This window comes from Talpa europaea, assembly GCF_964194135.1.
Source record: "Talpa europaea genome assembly, chromosome: 3".
In the NCBI taxonomy this organism is placed as follows: Eukaryota; Metazoa; Chordata; class Mammalia; order Eulipotyphla; family Talpidae; genus Talpa; species Talpa europaea.
In genome coordinates, this window is record NC_140069.1 from 105,197,975 (window position 1) to 105,218,978 (window position 21,004).

General features: G+C 40.3%; 1 protein-coding gene across 2 annotated transcripts in view; it reads left to right on the forward strand.

Annotated features, from left to right (window-relative positions):
- Positions 1-21,004, forward strand: part of BMPER (BMP binding endothelial regulator) — a gene marked incomplete at both ends in the record, with an annotated part of 242,828 nt that overhangs the window by 111,956 nt on the left and 109,868 nt on the right. For both annotated transcript variants that reach the window (XM_084229389.1, XM_084229390.1), the window contains 4 exons: positions 7,172-7,271; positions 15,292-15,401; positions 18,522-18,662; positions 20,569-20,673. In XM_084229389.1, coding sequence (XP_084085515.1) covers positions 7,172-7,271; positions 15,292-15,401; positions 18,522-18,662; positions 20,569-20,673 — 456 coding nt within the window. The remainder of the gene's footprint in view (positions 1-7,171; positions 7,272-15,291; positions 15,402-18,521; positions 18,663-20,568; positions 20,674-21,004) is intronic.

A 21,004-nucleotide genomic window follows, 5' to 3' on the forward strand; every position in this document is an offset into this window, starting at 1 on the left:
AGCCAATTCTAGGCACCTTGGGCAAGGTCTGTCTGAACATTTTTTAAATTGATCCTAAACCTGTGACAATAAGGAGAGAGTGATATGATGAGACACTTGATTGTCTAGTTTGAATGTCACCTTCTGAAAGATATGATGAAATAACTACACATATGCATAGGAAGAACAAACATGAGTGGGCATGAACTTGTTCATTTCAGCAACCATATGACCAGGATATAAGCTGAGGTTGTTGGCTATCTTTTCCTTCCTAGAAAACATGGGGAAAGTTGCTTTCTTGGAGAGAGAAAGACTGATACAACAGGGTTATTTTAGTGTGCTCGGTGTGTTGTATTTAGTGTATTGACATTAGGTCTGAGATATTGTATTTGAGACTGCACAGGGAAATGTTATTTTTGATAGTAACTGTGGTAGTCAGAATAATGTATGATCTGAACCCCAAGATGTCCATTTCCTAATTCCCCAAGCCTGTGACTGTTATCTTATACAGCAAAAGACATTTTACAGATGTGATCAAGTTAAGGATTTGGAGATGGAGCCATTATCCTGCATTATCTGGATGGGACCTTTAACAAGAATCCATACAAAAGGAGGGCAAGAGCCAGAGAAGGGACAGTGATGAGAAGCAGAAAACCCGGGTCAGGGAGAGACTTGTAGCGGCTGCACCGCTGGCTTTGGTGGTGGAGGACGGGGCCCATGAGCCAAGGAAGGCAGGCAGCCTCTAGCAGCTGGAAAAGGCAAGGAAACAGATCCTTCCCTTGAGTCTCCAGAAGGAATGCAGCAGCTCTGTGCATAATTTGATTTTAGCCCAGAGAAATTGATCTCAGAACTCTGACCTCCAGAACTGTAGGGCAATAAATATGTGTTGTTACAAGCCAATAGGAAGTGAAAGCAATAATACAAACAACAAGACCATTGGACTTAGAAACATTAATTGATGGGAAAAATAAAAGTAACTTCTTTAATCTTGATTCTCAAGACAGAACATCAGTCCATGGTTCTCCGAATAGATAGTGAAGCACAAAAGGGCTTTAGTTTTTGTCAGTCCTTTTGTCAGATCCTGTCTCAGGGATCATTGTTTACTCCAGAATTTAATGGACAGAGTAGGTATCTTGGTCGAGTTTTGCTGACATGTCCTTGATGATTTGTGTGTAAAATCAAAGTTGAGTTTTTCATTTCAAAACAAAAGTCCATGTAGAGCTATAATGTTAGATTTCCCAGGATGCTCACAGATGATAATAAAGGCTGCCCTGGTCTCAGCACAGACAACCTGGTGAAGTACATTTCAAGCCCATTATCTCATCACAGCTCTGTCCCTACTCCTTCCCCACCGCCTCCCTCACAAACCTGAATCAAAGTGACTTCCAGCCAGCAGACAGGTGACATGGGTCCTGGTTCTATCAACGAGAGCTCCTCTGCCTAAAACCTTTTCTCTATCGTTCAGAGCAGGTGTCCTGAGCACGAGTTATATGCGATGATGTGTGCTTGTGCCAGAGGAGCAAACAATCTAAATAAGCCTTACTCCCTTCTTGCTGGAAGCTCACGTTAGTGAGACATTTTGTAAAACACAGTCCCTGGACAGCAGTTTCTAACTCATTGGGGAAAGTTACTTTGAATACAGGTTCTTGGACTGTGGCTTGAGAAAACGTTGGTCTAGTGCAGACAGGGCTCTCAATTCAGAGTGATTTTGTCCCCCAGGATATTTGGCAGTGTCTGAAGACATTTTTGTTTGTTGCAACCAGGGGACAAAGTGTGATACTGGCATCTAGTGGATAGAGGCCAGGGATGCTGCTAAATATCCTATATTGTGCTGTATGGCCCACTAAATCAAAAATTTATCTGACCCAAAGTGTCAAATGTGCCAAGATCTGTAAAAACCCTGGCATAGTGGGTAAATCTCACAAACACACATGCACAAATTATACCACAGGGGTATGTACATGTGTACAGTGTGTGCATCTCTTTTTCTCCTCCCACCACAATTGGGGTATCCCGTCTCCCCTACTTCTGCTTCCTTATCCCTACAGCTCACTTGTAGCCCTGCCCCTACTTTGATTTCCTCTTCAGCACTAGCCAAGAACAGGGGACGCCAAGTACTAAAACGTTTACCCCTGGAGATTACTGTCATATTCTGAAACTTTACCAAAAATAAAGTTTCAGGCCAAAAAGAAGCATGGCTAAGGACATGATTTTCTTTTTGACCCAATTTGTAATTGAGTAGGCGCTCGACTCACACATCAGCTTTGCACCAGTGGTTGTTGTCACATAAGAATTATGGGCCACACAGAAATCCTTTGCACTCTAGATGTATTTCTCCCCTACATTAACCCCTCTAGTCTCTCTCTCCTTCTTCCCACTTTCATTTAGCATCAATGGTGAGCTCCATTCTTTTCAAGGAAGTGATTATTGGGGAAATAATTGTTCTAGAGTGTGGGCAAATGTAACTGATTGGTTGTCATGGGTGAGCCCTGCACTACTCTGCTCCTGCCTCCTGTGAGGGGGCCAGGCTCTGGGTCCTGGTCAACGGCTGGGTGCCCTGTCACATGCTCCAGGATGGCTTCCAGGCCCCTATTCTCAGCAGTCCTCGGGGTGGGAGAATCATCGGGTATGCACATGGCTGTGGTTTTATCATCTTGCACTCATCACTGTATTCAGGAAGATAGATTTTTATTTTGCAACAAAACTGCTACTCTAGGGTAAACCTTGACACACAGCCATTGTGTGCTTGACTGAATCAGCCAAGATGAAAATATTTGTCCCAGCAAATAAACCTGGGACAAATTCCATGTCTTTTATTTTTTAAACCAGCTACTTTTGGAGAAATGCTTACATATGCAATTAAAAGAATGACAGTTTTAAAGTATAAACTTATCTTTCCAAGGCAACGTATATTATGAAAACCCTAACGTACAAGCAGTATGGAAGTTGCTAACATTTCTTTCTTTGTTAAACATGTGAGAATATTGTAATTCATTCCTTATGTATTTTAACCTTTAAGAAATTTTCCTTTACCAGAGTTTTATACTTTCCAGTATATTCCACTGTAAAGTAGAGGTCCTTCACCTCCTTTGTTAAGTTTACACTCAAGCACTTCATTGTTTTTGACATGATTATAAATAGGATTGTATTCCTTATTTTCCTTTATTCTCATATATTATTTGCATGTGGAAATGCCACTGGTTTTGTATCCTGCTACTAAATAACCAGAAAGCATACATAGGCAGAATTATAGTAGGAATAAATCTTGTACTAGTGAAAGAATGTAATGATTACCAGAGGGAATGGGGTGGGAGGGAGAGAGGAGGGATTGGTAGAGGGTGCACATGTAGAAAAGCAAAAATGTAACCCCCAAAGTTAAAATAAATATTAAAATATTTATCAAAAATTTAGCAAAATACACAGATTACTAGCAATCCTCCCGGCTTTACAAGTTGAGGTTAAATATCAGTGCCAACAAACCTGTAGTACTTAAAATGTGCACAATCCAAGGAAATACAAAGGTAAGTGAGTTAGACAGCCCTGAACTGTACCACTGCATTGGCATCCTGTATTTAAAGTTGTTTGGAAAGTTCATCTAGTTTTCAGAGCTCATTGCATCTGATGGCTTGTGTTTCAATTTAGCAAATTTTCATCGAGATGTTTCCTTAAGCTCAAAGGACATGTCCCTGCACCCATAAAAGTCTACCTTAGAGGAAACAAAGCTATTGTCATATTTCAGGATTAAACTCTTATGCATGTGTCAAAAATACAGGAGTAGAGCTAAGAGAAGAGAGATGGAAAAGTAGAGGCGGTTCCTGGGAAATGAAGGGGTCTACGAGGCTTTGTACATGAGAAGCATGGCTAAGGACATGATTTTTTTTTGGTGATATTTTTGATCCAATTTATAATTGAGTCCAAATGAAGCAGGATTTTAATAGGCACTAGTGAGATGGGGAGAAAACTGAAATCCTCTGTCTGTGTTGGAGTTCAGGCTTTCACAGTTCATTGCAGGTGTTTGGTGGCTAGACTTCCTTATGGTAACTCAAGGTATCAGGATCTTTTCGTTTGGGGCCAAGTTTTTGATGTCCCCAACATTCAGCTGGCTCTTCATCCTGTAGGGAAAGAAAGAGACTGGAGCAGGGCATTGTATGTGAGAGGCTTTTACAGGTCAGACCTAGAGATGTGCACATTTTATTTCCACCCCTCCATTTGGACATATCTAACTGCAAGGGAGTCTGGGAAATGTAGGGTTACTGTCTTAGGAGAACAGATTTTAGTGAGCACATAGTCATTTCTACAGTGACTTTTAGCCTCAGTGGGTTGAACTTTGTTCTGAATGCAGTGGCAAGTTGTTCTTCACCTTAGCAGGATGGAGGCAAGCTCATGGTAATGTCAGCGCCATAAAGGGAATAATTTTGTATGTTATATTCACTGCTGTAGTTGTGGCATATGGTAGGCCTTAAACAAATATTTGATCAAATAATGTCGTGATGGATGGATACTGGAAAAAGTCCTGGACGTACTGAACCTTCTGAGATGGATTAGTGAAAGAGAGCTGAGGGAGGAAAACCAATTAGAAAGTGATTGTAATATCTGATAGAGCCTGAGTTAGTGTGGTAACAGTAGGAATTAGTGCATTTTTAGAAACAGAAATATTTGCTTCTGCTATTTTAACTTGCTTGGTTTACAACATGGCGGTAGCTTATAGTTTCACCAGCATCCCTGCTGAGTTGAAATCATAGAAGCAGGTTGTGAGCTGAAAGGGCCCGGGACTTTCTTTGGAGGCATTAATTGGAATGCAGCCTCAGGACTTGGGCGATGCCACAATATTGCAACCCAAACAAAATAAAACTTGACTAAACCAGCAAACCCAGATTGGAGTTCAAGTTACTTTAAGGGACTCTTGGGAAATGCACACTGCAGTTGTATTATGTATGCAAAATTCGCTCTTTGACCTTATTGTAAGGAAAATTACTGAAGCACACATAATCTTTTGCCAGCTTTCCAAAGTGTTGGACACGTTAACTCCTATGCAATTATGCAATATTTTTTTAAAATTTTAATTTTAAAATATGCTTGAAAAATAGATGCTGATCCAACAAGAACAGAGACTATCGATGAAAAGAATGTGTTCTCTGTGCATCTAGAAGCCAACACACAGGCAACCTCGTGTGGCCCGAGGCGTCAAGGTTTTAGAAGTTGCTTGCAGATGAATTTCTTTAAAATTAAAAGCCTTATGTTCTCCCTCCAGATTTGATTTCTGGTTTATGTATAAGCTGAGGTGGATCCAGAGTCTGACCTAAAGCTCAGGTACTCTACCCCTCAAATCTGATGAAAGGCTCCAAACTTCAGGATCATGCAGAGTTGAGTGAGAACTCTCAAGGAGAACAGTCAGGGATTCTTAGGAGATTTTAAATGAGGCTTGCTGATCTGGAAATAATGTGAAAACAACAGAAGAGCTCTTTGTGGTACTTCTACATGTTCTCTTTTTAGGGAAAGATTCAACATGAAAGCAGCTAAAAAAGAATAAATATTTAAAAAGACATAATGCCCCTACCCTTTTCATCCAGCCCTAACAAAAAATGAATAATAAAAATGGCCAGAACAGAGACAACATTCAACAGCAGCGAGAAGGGTGGGAATGAACTTGACCCTGACTGTGGATGTCTGCTTTTAGTGCAGAAAGTGTAAGGAAGGTATGAGGAAATGCCTTGAGGGCATCTCTCCCTTGGGAGGCCCACTGCTCTTGGAGGTGTGAGTTCCTCAGCTCTGTGGCCTCTTGAGGCAGAAATTACTGGCTTGATACAGCATGTACCTGCCTTCTATTACTTTGGTTTCTAGTTCAAATTCCAGAAAACTCCCAATCTATTGAAATTCCTTTTGCCTAGTGACCTATTTACCAATTTTACTAATTTTTTAAAAATTATTCATAAATTTTACAGCAATTCCTATGACACAGAATAGTTTTTCCATCACCTTTGCAAAGCTGTTGTCTGTAAGTTGACTGGAAAGCACTTTTTTTTTCTGTCCCATCCTTCTGAAGATTCAGTTACAACTTGTTAAGGTTAGAAAAACAGCACCTCTGCTGGGGGGTTGGGCAGCAGGAGTCAGCATACTGAATCTTGGCATTCTAAAGAGCGGAGAGACACCCATGGGTGGGTGGAGAATGGGGAGAGGAGGCACTGCGGAGGTAAAGAAATGAAGAATGGGTGTTAGTGGTAATGAGTGCTGAAGAACAGAAAGATCAAGAATGGAGGGACTAGGAGGATTTCTATAAACCCTAATATCAATTGGTATAAACTCTCTAATTTTTTTTAAAGATTTATTTATTTATGCAAGTGCTGGGTACAGTCAGAAGTGCGGGAGGGTGAGAGAATTCACCAGAGCCAGAGCGGGGAACAGAACAGGCAGAGTGACGAAATACACTGCTGAGGGGAGCAGTGGGCGCGGCAGGAGAGGTCTGTCACGCCATGTGGGACCCTCATCAGTAGCCGGGGATCCAACTGGTGCTGCATAGACTGTGGGCAGCTTTGCAGCCCAGCGCTCAACCGCTGAGCCACCAGGGGAGGCCCTAAACTCTATAATTAATGAAAACACATTTGGTCAGTTTTGTGAATTCAGTGAAATGACTTGTAGTGTATCCATTTTAGCAAATTAATTGCTTCATCTAATCCAATCCTCACTGAACCATCCTAGAAACACTTTTAAGCTGAGGCAGGAAGGGAAACCTTCCTGGAGGAAGTGACATCTTCCTGGAGAAAGATGTCTGCAGAAGAATGGGGTCTAAAGGAGGAGGCACAGTCTTAGTTAATACTCAGAGGGTTCCTTTGCTTGAAGGAGGTTGGAATGGGAAGCCAACTTATCCTGGTTTGCTTGAGATTTTCCTGATTTTAGTTCTGAATGTCTCAATGCCCAAGCAAAATAAGACAGTTGATTGGTCTTGTGTAGGAAAACATAAGAAAATGGTGGAGGGCGGGGAGAGTAATATTGTGACCTTTTTTAGGAGCAGTCTTTTTGCAGGTACTGGTCTACAGGGAAGATAAAAGCATTCTTGGGAGAAATTACTTGGACCTGAGCAGACAGCCCAAGGACCTAATATCAGAGAAGGTCGTAGGTTTGTTCCAGATATATTGATTACACAATATATATGCACTTACTTTTCTAAATGTGCCTTTTTCTCTCTTTTCTTCAGGGAGGCAGGACACAGTGCGTGAGAGAAGTCTGTCCCATTCTTTCCTGTCCCCAGCACCTTAGCCACATCCCCCCAGGACAGTGCTGCCCCAAATGTTTGGGTGAGTGACTGTTTTCAGGTCAAAGAACATTGTCATTTATTCCCAGAGATTCTGCTCAGAGTGTTTGTTCTCATTGTTATCTTGGGGTTCCTAAGTAGTCCTATTTCATGGCTTGTTAGAGATAACTATGCCTAGTGATGGCAGTGCAAGGTGTGTACAGTGTTTGGTATCTTCATGAGGCCTCCACAGAAGTTTCTTCTCTTTTGTCTCTCCCTGTATCTGTAAACCTGGTACATCAGACATTCTCCCTCTCCATCCCCTCTTAGGGAGGACTCTATTAAAGAAAATATCTTTAATTAGGCTTATGATGATTACTAGAGGCCTCTGAAGTAATACATGGAATAATCTAGACCAGTATTACTTTTATTTTACTTTTTTATTTTTTAAAAAGATTTATTTATTTATTTTAAAGAAGAACCGGGGTACAGGCCAGATGCATGGGAGGGTGAGAGGATTCACCAGAGACAGAGAGGGGAACAGAACAGGCAGACTGACGAAATACACTGCTGAAGGGAGCAGTGGGCAAGTCAGGAGAGGTCTGTCTCGCCATGTGGGACCCTCGCTTGTCGGCTGCGATCAAACCAGTGCTGCAGAGGCTGCAGACAGCTTCACAGCACGGCGCTCAACCACCTGCACCAGCAGGGGAGGCCCGACCAGTGTTGCTTTTAGAGGCAAAACTCTGCAGGAGGATAGCATTTCCCAAATAAGAAAATTTGGAAGGATTTAATGCATAATAGCCAACACAAAGGAGTAGTAGCTATTTCCTTTTATTTTTTGAAAGGGGAGTTCAATAATTTTAATGAACATGTTGCCATAATTAAGGTCTTATAATAGTTCAAAAGTTTTTTAAAAGTTGTATTGAAGTAATATTGGTTTATAACATAAGTGGGTTTCAGGAATATCATATCATCCTGCATCTGCATGTACTACATTGTGATCACCACCAAGAGTCCAGTTTCTATCCTTCACCCTTAGCTATTCCATGTTGGCATTTGATATGTAGTTGGCATCATGCAAAGCATTTTATATGTTTTTTCTCATTTAATCTTCTCTGAGCTGTGACTCATGTGTATTAAATATATCCTGCAACACTGCCGTGTGATATAGGTGCTGTTATTCGTTTTATTACTAAAAGGGAAGTAGATCCCTAGAAGGTGGCCCAGATGGTGACTTTTGGAGTCGATACCTGAACACCTGGTGTGATTCCTAAGTCCATGCTCTGACCTGCTGCACCTCAGTTCCCCTGATGACCTGGAGGCAGCGAGCATGTTGCCAACTGAAAGGAGACCACCCAGAAGGGGAGTCTCTAGAGCATGAGTTTTTTTGGCTTCTGTCTATAATCCATATCTCTGCTCCCTAATCATTCCTAGGCCCTTGAGCTAGCTGAGGTCAGACTAGATTCAAATAAAATTAGCTTGGCACACCATACAGATCCTCCCTGCCCCCGAACTCCAGGAATCCTTGAGGGAGCCAATATTTTTCCTAGGCACGAGTGGCTTTATGTTTCTGCTTCTGCAGTCTCTTTCTATCTCTCGGCTCCCTTCACCCTGTTCCCCTCCCACCACCTCCTCCTCTTTATTTTTTTTTTAACATATTTTGTAATTTCCCAGCCATCACCTCTTCCAGTCTTTTTTGTATCAATATAGTGTTACTGAAACAAGGCTTGTCAAACAGATTTTACTGATGGATTTGGATAATGAGGGTGATAACAGAGAACATGGTAAATAACTTAAAAAAAAAAAAAGAGTTTTAAGCTCATTTCTTCTTAAATGGTCTTAACTGGACCTCCCCTGGTGGCGCAGCGGTTGAGCACTGGGCTGCGAAGCTGCTCGCAGCCTCTGCAGCACCGGTTCGATCCCCGGCTGCTGGCGAGGGTCTCACATGGCGCGACAGACCTCTCCTGCCATGCCCACTGCTTCCCTCAGCAGTGTATTTTGTCACTCTGCCTGTTCTGTTCCCTGCTCTGGCTCTGATGAATTCTCTCACCCTCCCACGCTTCTGACTGTACCCAGTGCTTGTATAAATAAATAAATAAATCTTAAAAAAAAAAAAACAACAAAACAAGGTCTTAGCTATTATGCCTTTTGGAAAATTTCACTGATTGTCTCTTTTATTTGGGCTCCTGGCTCCCAGTATGCTTCCCCTTACTGGACTCTTCTTTCTTTCATAATTTATTTCTCCCAATTCCAAATCATGCCATTATTTATTTTCCTCATTCCCAGTTTGTCACAGGCATGCCTTTCCACCAAATTGGCAAGTAAAGATATCCTGTTAAACTAAGGCAGTTTTCTCCTTTTTGAGGGATTCTTCTGCTACTTTTTACATAGTTTGTCGTCTTATGCATGTCCACGAACACACATACACATGCATATACTTCTAAAGTAAATATAAACTCTTATTATAAGAACAAAGAAGCACTGTTTAATGACATTTCCTCTGGTCCATGTGCTTGTGTCCCTGGAATACAGTTCTCCCGTTCACTGTGGTAGAAATGATCACACTCTGGGTGATGGTGGAAGCAGTTTGCAATGTAAGTGGGAGAGATATCACGGAGGAGGTGGCATTTGGGCCTGGCATCAAGGATTAATTAGATGTACTGTAGATATGCTGAGTTAGCTTAGAGGTTTCGCACACAAACAATGAATATTGTACTAAATGCAGGTTTCTCTGTTCATTTGTGATCCTAAGACAGGAGATGAAGGAATAGCAAATCGTAGAAAATTGAAAACCATAATTCTTCCAAGTGAGTCCTTTTTTGGTTGGGTCAAACCCCAGCAGAATAGTGAAAATGGCTTCAATCAGGCTGCATGTGAAATCTGTAAACTGGTCTTATGAATGTTTCATCTTGTTTGGATCATGATCACTAGGATAAAGATAAGATTTTATATTCTTTGGGGGTAAAAAAGAAACATACCCCCACACAAGGCAGATAGAAAACAAACAAACAAACAAACTAGAATGCTTTCTAGACTCTGCAATCATAGGCTTTGGCCAGTTGGTCACTGATTTGCTGTTCATTTTTGCCTTGGCCAGGATTGTTCACGTGGCATTCCTCTGTCTTCTGGATTAGAACATTCTTTTCTCATTTTCAGTGAAGAAACTCATCAGAGCTCAGTGTACACTGACCACCTACTGCACCTGTCATAGTGCCCCAGCCCGGCACTGGTAATGATGGTCCTGGTCATCGGCCACCTACTGGTGGTGTTTAATGAATGCCAGGGTCTGTGCCAAGAGCTTTATATCAATATATTTAAGTAAAGTTTGCATTTTACTGAGGGATCATTTAAGCCTTTAGTCACATTTGTTCAGGTATATGAGCTCCTTTGAAGAGTCTTTCTGTTCAGGAATCCGTTGATCCACGATTCATTCATCCACCCCATGCAACAATATTATCACAATCATTGCAGTATGAGCAACAGGTTATGGGAACACAGGAAGGGGCTGCTCACTCCACAATATGAAAGTGCCACAGAAGAGACAATATGGAGTTCAGCCTCGAAGAACATGTATTTTGATTGGTGGGGAAGGACGTTTGACAGCATCTATTTATTCACTTATATCCTGCCTTTACCAAAAAGGATTTAAGTACATTTACAAAACACATGAATCACATGTAGATAAAATATAGGAAAGCAGCAAACTAGGTTATCACAATTTTAAAAAATTGTTCAATTGAAGCAGAGCTATTTTTAATTATTAAAGAATAGGAAAATATCTCTGATGGAATGACAAAGAGGAGGGTGTTTGAAGTAGTGATAAATAACTTCACCTCATTTTTGTAGTGAATGATGTTTCTTATACTAAACTGTTTTAAAAGCAAGTATAATTGTAACAGAAGCAATTTTGATGGGGTGGGCCAAATTCATGTACTTTGGTCTGTGTCCAGATTCTGGTGCTTTAAGATAGATAACCCTTTGGGGGTTCCCTAGATGAAAATCTAAAGAAAAGATGAATTTTGAATTTTACAGGTAATTCTTTAATTTAGTCTTTAAATTCTCAGAAACTTTAAGAATACACACACACCCACGCGCGCACACAGACACACACACACACACACACACACATATGAATATTTGTTTTAGTTGGGAGTATTAATACTTGCTAGGTTTTAATATAGTCATTGTGTTAAATTTTGTTTGACCATAAAAGAGATTTTGGAGATATATATATATAATTTTATGAGGGAAGTGAGGCCTGGATTATAAAGCACTGTTACCAGGGAGTCCATATGTGGCACCCCAATATAACTCATTATCATCTTTTATTTTTTTTAAGATTTATTTATTTATGCATACAAGAGTGGGGTACAGGCCAGAGGTGTGGACGGTGAGAGGATTCACCAGAGACAGAGTGGGGAGCAGAACAGGCAGATTGACTGAAGTACACTGCTGAGGGGAGCAGTGGGCAAGTCAGGAGAGGTCTGCTGCGCCATTTGGAATTTTATTCCCTGGCCAGCCTGGGATTGAACTTGTGCTGCAGAGGCTGCGGAGAGCTTCATAGGTTGTGTCTTAACTGATTGCGCCACCAGGGAGGCCCCCCCATTATCATCTTTTAAAGAACAACAAGTTTGCTGCTGGTGGTGAGATATAAACTAATGATATAATAAATGATTTAATTGTGAGGTTGGCTCTGAGAGGAAAATAACAGATTTCTTGACTCCTACTAACAGTAATTCCAACAGTTCTAAGAACAGTATTTATCATGTATTTATAGGTATTTTCAGCATGTCATGGGGTCTATTGAAAAGTAAAGATTTTTTTTAATCTTTTACAAGAAGAAAGAGGGTACAAAGGTAAATTAGATGAGTGAAAATGAATATTTGCCTTTTCAACTTACTGTGTAATCAAAGTAACTTTTTTCCTATTGTGCCTACAAGATAAATATAACTTAGAATTATTTTAATTTATTTTTCTTTCATTTTTTGATTTAAAAAAATTAAGAATATTTTATTTCAGGTTGTTAAATTTATCAATGTTTCTCTTTTTCCCCACCGCCATCCCTTATACCCTTCTGACCTTTTATCCCCCTTTCTTCTTAACCTGAGATGCCTCAATTCATTTATTAGAGTCCACTAGCTTTTATAAGTATTTTTGCTTTGTCGGATCATTTGCTATGTAAAGCCCAATATGTCTTTTTCATTATGACTTGCTTTCCTGCACACAATTCCCTTGCATTCTTTCAATTTTGCTATAAATGGCAACATTTGGTTTTGCTGAATAATATTCCTTTGTGTGGCTATATCACAACTAATTAATTCAGTCTTCTATCAGTGGGTGGTTAGGTTATTTCCATGTCCCAGATATTTTAAATAAAGTTGCATTAAACATTGAGGATCCTATGATCTTTTCAGTGGATGACTTCAAGTTCTTTAGGTAGATGCCCATGAGTGGAATTTCTGGGTTAAATGGCATTTCCATTTCTAGTTTTTTTCTTTTTTAAGGCAATAATAGGATTATAATAGGGTTCCATTTTCTCCTCATCCTTTCCTGCACTTATTGTTGGGGATCTTCTTTTTTTTTTTTTAAGATTTATTTTTATTTATTTATACAAGCACTGGGTACAGTCAGAACTACGGGAGGGTGAGAGAATTCACCAGAGCCAGAGCAGGGAGCAGAGCAGGCAGAAGGACCGAAGTACACCGCTGAGGGGAGCAGCGGGCGGCAGGAGAGGTCTGCGCGCCATGTGGGACCCTCCTCCGGTGGCCGGGGAGCAGCCGGGGATCGAACAGACGCTGCAGAGGCTGCGGGCAGCTTCGCAACCCAGCGCTCAACCGCTGCGCCACCTGGGAGGCCCTTTTTTTTTTTTTTTAAATAATAAATTTTATTTTTATATTCCCCATACAATTGCAACCCCCCCATTCTGATCCCAATCCCTCCCCTCCCACCCCCCCACCCCCCAAAAAGTGTCTCTGGTTCATAGTTTTTTGTTGATTTTGATTTTCACTTTCTTATAGTTATTCATTTTCCTGGTCCCTTATTTAAGTTTTCTAGATTCCTGCTATGAGTGAGACCATCCGGTATTTTTCTTTTTCTTTCTGGCTTATTTCGCTGAGCATGGGGTATCTTCTTAATATGTGCCATTCTCTCAGGTATGAGATGACATCCTATTTTTTTTTTTTAAGATTTATTTATTTATTTATACGAGCACTGGGTACAGTCAGAAGTGCGGGAGGGTGAGAGAATCCACCAGAGCCAGAGCGGAGAGCAGAACAGGCAGAAGGACTGAAATACACTGCTGAGGGGAGCAGCGGGCGGCGAGAAGTCTGTGTGCCATGTGGGACCCTCGCCGGTGGCCAGGGATCGAACCGGCGCTGCAGAGGCTGCGGGCAGCTTCGCAGCCCAGCACTCAACCGCTGTGCCACCAGTGGAGGCCCAATGACATCCTATTTTGAACTTTATCTTTCTTACTAAAAGCTGTGATGCTGAACATTTTTCTATATATCTATTAGCTTTGAGAATGTCGCCTTTGGTGAACTGTCTGCTCAGATTTGCTGCCAATTTATTAGTTAGGTTGTTTGTTTCTTTATTGTTAAATCATATAAATTTTCACATACCTGGTATATGAGTTCCTGTCAGTTGTGTAAGGTGTGGATACTTTCTGCAATTCAGTAGGATGTCTTTTTAATCAGTTACATGTTTGTCATTGTGTAAAAGCTTTTCAATTTGAGTTAATCCCAATTGTTCATTTCTCCTTTCATTTCCTTTGCTGTAGGAGTTCAGTCTCCAAAAACATCTTTATCGTTGATGTCATCAAACTTATGGCTAGTATTTTCTTCTATATATTTTATTGTTTCAGGCCTTACATCTAAACTTTAATACATTTTGAAATGACTCTTGTTCATGGAGTTAGAGCTCGATCCAATTTCATCCTTTCACATGTTTCCCCAGCACCATTTGTTAAAGAGGCTTTCCTTTTCCCATTGTTATTTTTCTTGAATTAATTATTGATATATATGTGGATTTATTTCTGTACTTTTGATTCTATTTCATTGGGCTATATGTCTATTTTTATGCCAATACCAGATTGTCTTAATTTCTGTTAATTTATAGCATAGTTGAAAGTCAGGTGATAGTATGTCTTCATTTTTCTCCTTTCTTCCACAGGACTGTTTCAGCTTACTACTTTGCATGCTTACTACTGTAGTATCACCTGTCCTTCACACTGACTCTGTGTACCCCAGTGTAGTGCTTGGTTTTAAATGTCCCTAAGGTAGATGTGTGCTTTTGAGTTACAACTGCAGAGAGGCTCCATGTGGCAACCATGGCACCTTCTTGTGGGTGGTATTGGCCTGGTATTAGTCTAAGTAGTTTATAGTTTTTCCTACCCCTTTTCTGCATGCCATTTTTCTTCATGTATGCAATAATCATGTTTATCTTCCAGGGTTTGTTTGTTTAGTTGTATTTTCGTTGTGAATGTGTGGAGGAGTAGAGTCCAGTGTTTTCATTCTGTCACCATCTTGCTAGATGCTATAATTAAAGTAACATGTTAGGAATTTTATTTTATTTTATTTTATTTTATTTTTATGCTTCAGGGAGTAGAAACTCAAAATACTAAATGAAAAGAGGAAATTAGATTTTGCTCCCTATTTTTGGTTGCCTTTACAGTCCTTTTGGACAACGTTCAAGTGTTCCCATCAGAGAAAATCAAACTAATTCTACAGAGATGTGAAGCCTATGAAAGATTGAATGCTTGGCATGTGGAGCTGCCTCTATGTACTCTTTGAATTAGTTTCACCCTTTGTGCCAACAGACTTGTGATTTCTTGAGCTGAAGCTCCATATCATTGATTCTTCTTTTATATCTTGGCTTCTACCTCTTCCCTGTCAAACCCACCGTCTGGATAATTTTACTTGTTCTCAAAGATGCAGCTCAGGCATCACATCTTCCAAGAGGTTATCTCTGACTTCCCGTTTTCCTTGGTTCCATAATTAACATAACAGTCCTGACATGTATTTGCTAATGACAAAGTGGCACATCCTTGACTTCTGTCTTGCTTATACTGTGTGGTTGCTTCCCCTTAGGGCAGAGGAAAGTGTTTGACCTCCCATTTGGAAGCTGCCTCTTTCGCAGTGACGTTTATGACAACGGATCATCCTTTCTTTACGACAACTGCACTTCATGCACCTGCAGGGTAAGGTTGCTCTGAGGGGCTGGTCCATGATGACAGTATTTTGGGATTTAGTACTAACATTATGACCAGACATAATAATGTGTAATTTTTTTTTGGTGGAGGCAATATTAATGTTATTTTATGAATCTCAAGAATTTGAGGATCTCAAGAAAGTTCAAGCAGAGAACCGAAATGTAACTCCCTGGGATCTTCCCTAGACCAAGAGATGATATCCTGGTGGAGAGAAGTAACTCTGAAGGTCTATCCTCAGGAATTTTCTAGACTTAGACAAATAGATACATGTGGCTGTATCTTCTGACACCATTTATCCAAGATTAAATCTCTGACAAACTTGGTAATAGAAATCACTTTTATCACATTCAAGACAAAAGAAAGGTGTGAATTTGTAGTTTATCACAAAGATAAATCTAGTAGATTTGGAAGAGAGTATTCATATATGGTCATCACTTCTTACTTGAAGCATTACTCACTTTTCTCAAAAAACAAACAAACAAACAAACAAACAAACAAGCAACCAACCGAAGTCTAATTATTGGTAAGAAAAGAATCTCGCAGTTCCAGAATTTTAAAGGGATACACACCACACATTTATAAACTATATGTATGCAGTGATTTGTCTTTGAATACAAGAAGAGAATTGTTCACATGGAAGACTTTGGGATTAGTGAGTTAATCTAAACAGCTATGTGACACAGTTTAGAATAATACATTTTGGTGGTGATTGTTGTTGTTTTTAATAGCTAAAGAGCTAGAGAGGTGCTTTTTGTTCAATGTTAGCTTTGAGTCAGTAGCTGGGATTACAGTTCAGAAGTTCCAGATTACTTAAGGCATGCACTTCTTTGCTGTGTTAGGACTGAGATGTCTATTCCTTGGCACTGGATATAGGGTAATTCTTAAAAAGCCCAGAATACTTTCCTGAGACTCCTTCCTCTCTCCCATGGCTGGTATTGTCTTATGTTAATATAGAACCACTCCTTGCATTTTCATTGGTCCCCATTCTCAGGACTTCTCTTCCCCTCTGGGAATTTCACAGGTTATAGCTTCCTCTTGGGGATACTGAGCCTTTGATGAAAAATTTAACATTTCAGTTGTCTTGATTGCAATAAAATCAGGCATTCCATCAGTGGGATTAGTTATGCATACAGTGTTTTAGATTTGCTCATGGATTCTTTCAGAGCTATCTAGGCAATAAATCCCAGTGTTTGATGAAAAGTGTAATTAACACTTTTCCTCCAAGAGAATTCCAGGGTAGGAATTTGCAGTCATCTTTGGGAAGTTGGAAGCTTGAATAATCAGGTTGTAATCATTTTGGATAATCAATATTATTTTCTGTCTATCTTTCTAGGATCCCCATTCAGTAACACAACAGGTGCTGTTTAATAGTTCTCTGAACATAATAGTTTCAGAGCTCTGTGTCTACCATTATGGCAATTCCTTTCCATCAGTGTCCCCACTTTCTTATATTTTCACTAGTAAACTCCTCTTTATCATCAACAATCTATCTCAGATGTCACCTTCCAGAGAAGCTTTCCAAACCCACCTTGATAGACTATTATCTCTTCTCTGCTGCCTTTGCACATTTTCTAGTGCTATTTGCTACTATGTTATATTGCAATTTATTTGTTTACATGGTTATTTCTCCTCTTACACTGTGAGTTCCTTGAGGACAGAAGTATATTTACCTATCTATTCTCATTGCTTAAGTCAGTGCCGGCTCACAGCCTCACAAGTGCTGTGTGCACATGTGTGTGTCTCTGTGTGTCTTTAATTATAATTGGGACATCTACCTGGAAAAATACATTATTTGAGAGCAATATTGAAAAAAATGCATTATTTCTTTTTCAAGGTGTAAATCAGGACATGCTGTTTCACAGTGAATTTTTCCCTAGTTTTTGAGCTGATTTATGATAATTTTTTGTGTGCTAAGCTCTGTGCCAGGTACTTTGCATATTTTATTTATACTTCACAGGAAACTGAGAAATAGGTATTATCATGTCCATCTTGAAAATGGAGAATATGAGAGTCAGAGAGATGAATTTGCTCAAGATAAAACACCTAATAAAATAAATTGGCATTCTACCCTGATCTTGTTCAACTCTAAATCCTATCCACTATATGGTGTGGTTAGAACCTTAAAAATAAAAGATGATAAATGCAACTGGGGAAAGGGAGGGAGAATCATCTCATGGTCATATTAATTATAGACAGATAAGTCTATTTTTTGCACCCTTCATTTAGTATAATAGATGGTACTGGAAGTACCTCTTGAAATCATAGACAAACATAGAAAATACAGAAGTTATGTATGTTGATCTACACAGCTGTTTGCATATAATGCTCCCTCAGAACTTGCTAATAGGGTCTGTGTCTTGGAAAATGGTTTGGCCTTATTTCTTTTCCATTGATTTCACATTAATTTAATACTTTTGGGGAATTACTAATCTACCCTGTGTCATGTCTTTCTCTGGCCATGTCTTCTACTCAGTTTCATAAATGCTTCATTCTTCTAGTCATTACAGCTGGAAACCTACTCTAGGTAAAATTGCACTTGGTTGGCTGCAACAAGCTTCTTTCTCAAGCTACTCTGAACTTCTTTCTTCAGTGGGTTGTCTGAATCAATAGGCATGATTTACTTGGTAATTTTATTCATGTGGAATGAATATTCATGTATTTATTCATTTTTATTAATGTGGAATGGCACTTTATAAATCAAGCCATACCCTCTAAGTGACAGACTTAAACTTGTCACCCTCAAAGGTTAAGTAGCCTGGTGAGGGTCCCTATTCACTGCAAACTCCTAGGAGCCAGACCCAGCTTTTAAACTGCTGGCTCAGCTCCTTTGAGAACATAGAACATGCTAAAAATATTCATCTTGAGCAAGAATTCTAGTTTTTAATTTTACTATATGGTGAAAGATCTCCTGTCTTTACATGGAACTCACAGAAGTTGGCTTAAAGTCATGGATGGACCCAAGAGAGACTGATTGCCACCACTGAGACCAGTGTGTCTACAGGCTGTGTTATAAAGCACTTGTTTGTGGGTGGTTAAAAGGAGGTCAGATATCATGTTTGGTAGAGGTAGAACTCATTTTTAATTTCTAGCTTGTCTTTGGGCCCCCAGGACTCTACTATAGTGTGTAAGAAGAAGTGTTCCCACCCTGGCAGCTGTGACAAAGGCGAGGATGCTTGTTGTGAAGACTGCCTCCTACGAGTGCCCCCAGAGGACGTCAAAGTATGCAAGTTTGGCAACAAGATTTTCCGGGTATGTCATGAGCTTGTAGAAACTGCTGTATCATAGAAACTGCTGTATCTTTAATGCTCCAGAAAAGATGCAAATTGGATTATTTCATATCTTATGTGTGCTATGTACATGTGTATATGTATATATAATGTACTTTTTTTCTATCACAATATTATACACAAATATATTTAGGAACAAGTGGACATGGGGTAGAGAAGCAATTGTTTGAAAAATGTTTTTCTTTGGCTTCATTTTTGCTTCATCAAATAGTTTAAACCTGTGAAGCAGTATTACCTTTTCCAATACGATCACCTAGTAATTGACTTTCAGTTGAACATGGCCTCTTCTGGAGGGGCTGTGGGAGTTGGGTGTCCAGGAGCATCTCCTTCTGTTAGAGATGCTCAGTGTCCTTTGCTCAGATGCTGAAGGGTTTATAGTCTGATTTTTTGGGGAACTTTATACAAAGTTGCTTTTTAAAGAGGATTGGATCATCCCATGTGGAAGATGTTGAGAGTCGGGTATTCCCAGTGGCAGGCACAGCAGTTGAGTGAAGGTGTGAGCTTCCTGTCCCCATTAAATCATTAGGCTTGGCTCTTGGCCTCTGATGCCCCCATTCAAGTATGCTTTACATTTTTTTTGCTTGCTTGTTTTGGATGCCTGAGTGGGAAACTGTGCCATGTGTGTCTTCATCCCATGAAGTCATCCTTTGTCTACAGGGCAGCCATGAATCCACTGTCTTGACAGCACTGGGTGCAAAATGCTTTCGGGTCTGCTTGTAAAATGTTTCCTTTATGTGAATGAGCCTAAAATAATTTCCAGAGGGTCATTTGAAACACTGAGGCCTAGAAATGTATACCCAGAGGGCTTGGGGCAGTCAGGTGTCCTTTTAAGACAGTTCAGCTAGTTTTTCTCTCCCAAGAAACAAAAGGGACTAGAGAGCAAGCAGTCCTTAAATAACTTCAAAAGTAAGAAAGAAGAGGAAGTGGAGGAGCTGTCCTCAAAGATCTGTTTGTTTCTCTGTTTTTAACAAAATCTGCTGCTTGGATCCCAGGAAGGAATCCTTGTTTTGTTTTCAGGTCCAACTCTGTTGCCTCTTACCACTTTTTCCACAAATTCCTGCATGCTCTACAAAGGCACAGGGCTTCTTTTGGCTGGACATTTGGCAATTGTAGATTAAAAATCCAGTGAGTCAAAGACATTCCTCCAACAAGTCTTTTCTGGGCTAGAAAACGTGTACCAAAGTGCTACCCGGCCTTTGGGGAGGTGAGTCTTTGTCAGGCAGGGACATGGTATGAGCCACTCGAGGCATATTCTGTCTGGCTGCACATTGTCAGATGGCCTGGCCATCAGGCATCTGAGCAGTGTTCTTTTAATTTGAATTAGATTCTGCTCTTTGCGTGTTCATGTCCTGTGTGGTCTAGCGCCACAACACAGCTGGGAATAAACTAACCACCTCTGGATGTCTCAATTAATTTCTCATGCCTGGAATGGCTCAGACGTTTCAGTCCTATCAAATAGGGGAAAATCATACCCTTGTTATTATATTTCGTGTGAAAAGTCATGTTTGGTCATCTCCCAGAGTGAGATGAACTGAACAGTGCTTGAGGAGCAAGATGCAAATGTGATTTGATTATATACACAAGCATTTTTTTTTTTTAATACTGAGGGAGCAGAACACACCCACACCCACACGCACACACACACAGGTTTGCACCCATACGTACACATGCACTCACATGTATGCTGCAATCTTAATTGTTCTCTTAATTTGGTTAGATGTAGATAGACACTGCTGTGTAATTTAGTCTCGTGATGGCATCCCTCACTCAGAGTAAGAAATGTTGGCCTTGCCAGAAAAGTCCCAGCCTGTTGGATTAGCTCTCATCAGCCTGCAGCTGACAGCAGTGCCTTGTGCTCTCTCGTGCAGGATGGAGAGATGTGGTCCTCTGTTAACTGCTCCATCTGTGCCTGTGTGAAAGGCAGGACGGAGTGTCGGAAGAAGCAGTGTGTTCCCATCAGCAGCTGCCCTCAGGTACGTGCATGGTGCAGGCTGTGTTTCTCTTGACCTTGGGAAGCTGTGTGTGGCATGCTCACATACTGGCTCTGAATACGCAATCCAGATCCCCTGATGCTCCTGAGTTCCCAATAGTCACATCCCCCATAAGCTTACTACTGCTACTTTTTTTTGTTTTGTTTTGTTAGTTCCCACGCAATTTTTGCCTTAGGTGAAAATCACTTTGAACGTGTCTCTTGTCTCATACTTTTATTTCTTACTGACTTTTTCTAATTCTTTGTTTTAATGTCTTTGAATCTGCTTGGTCTGCTCCCTCGTTTGTTTTGCTGGGCATTCTGTTGAGCATCAT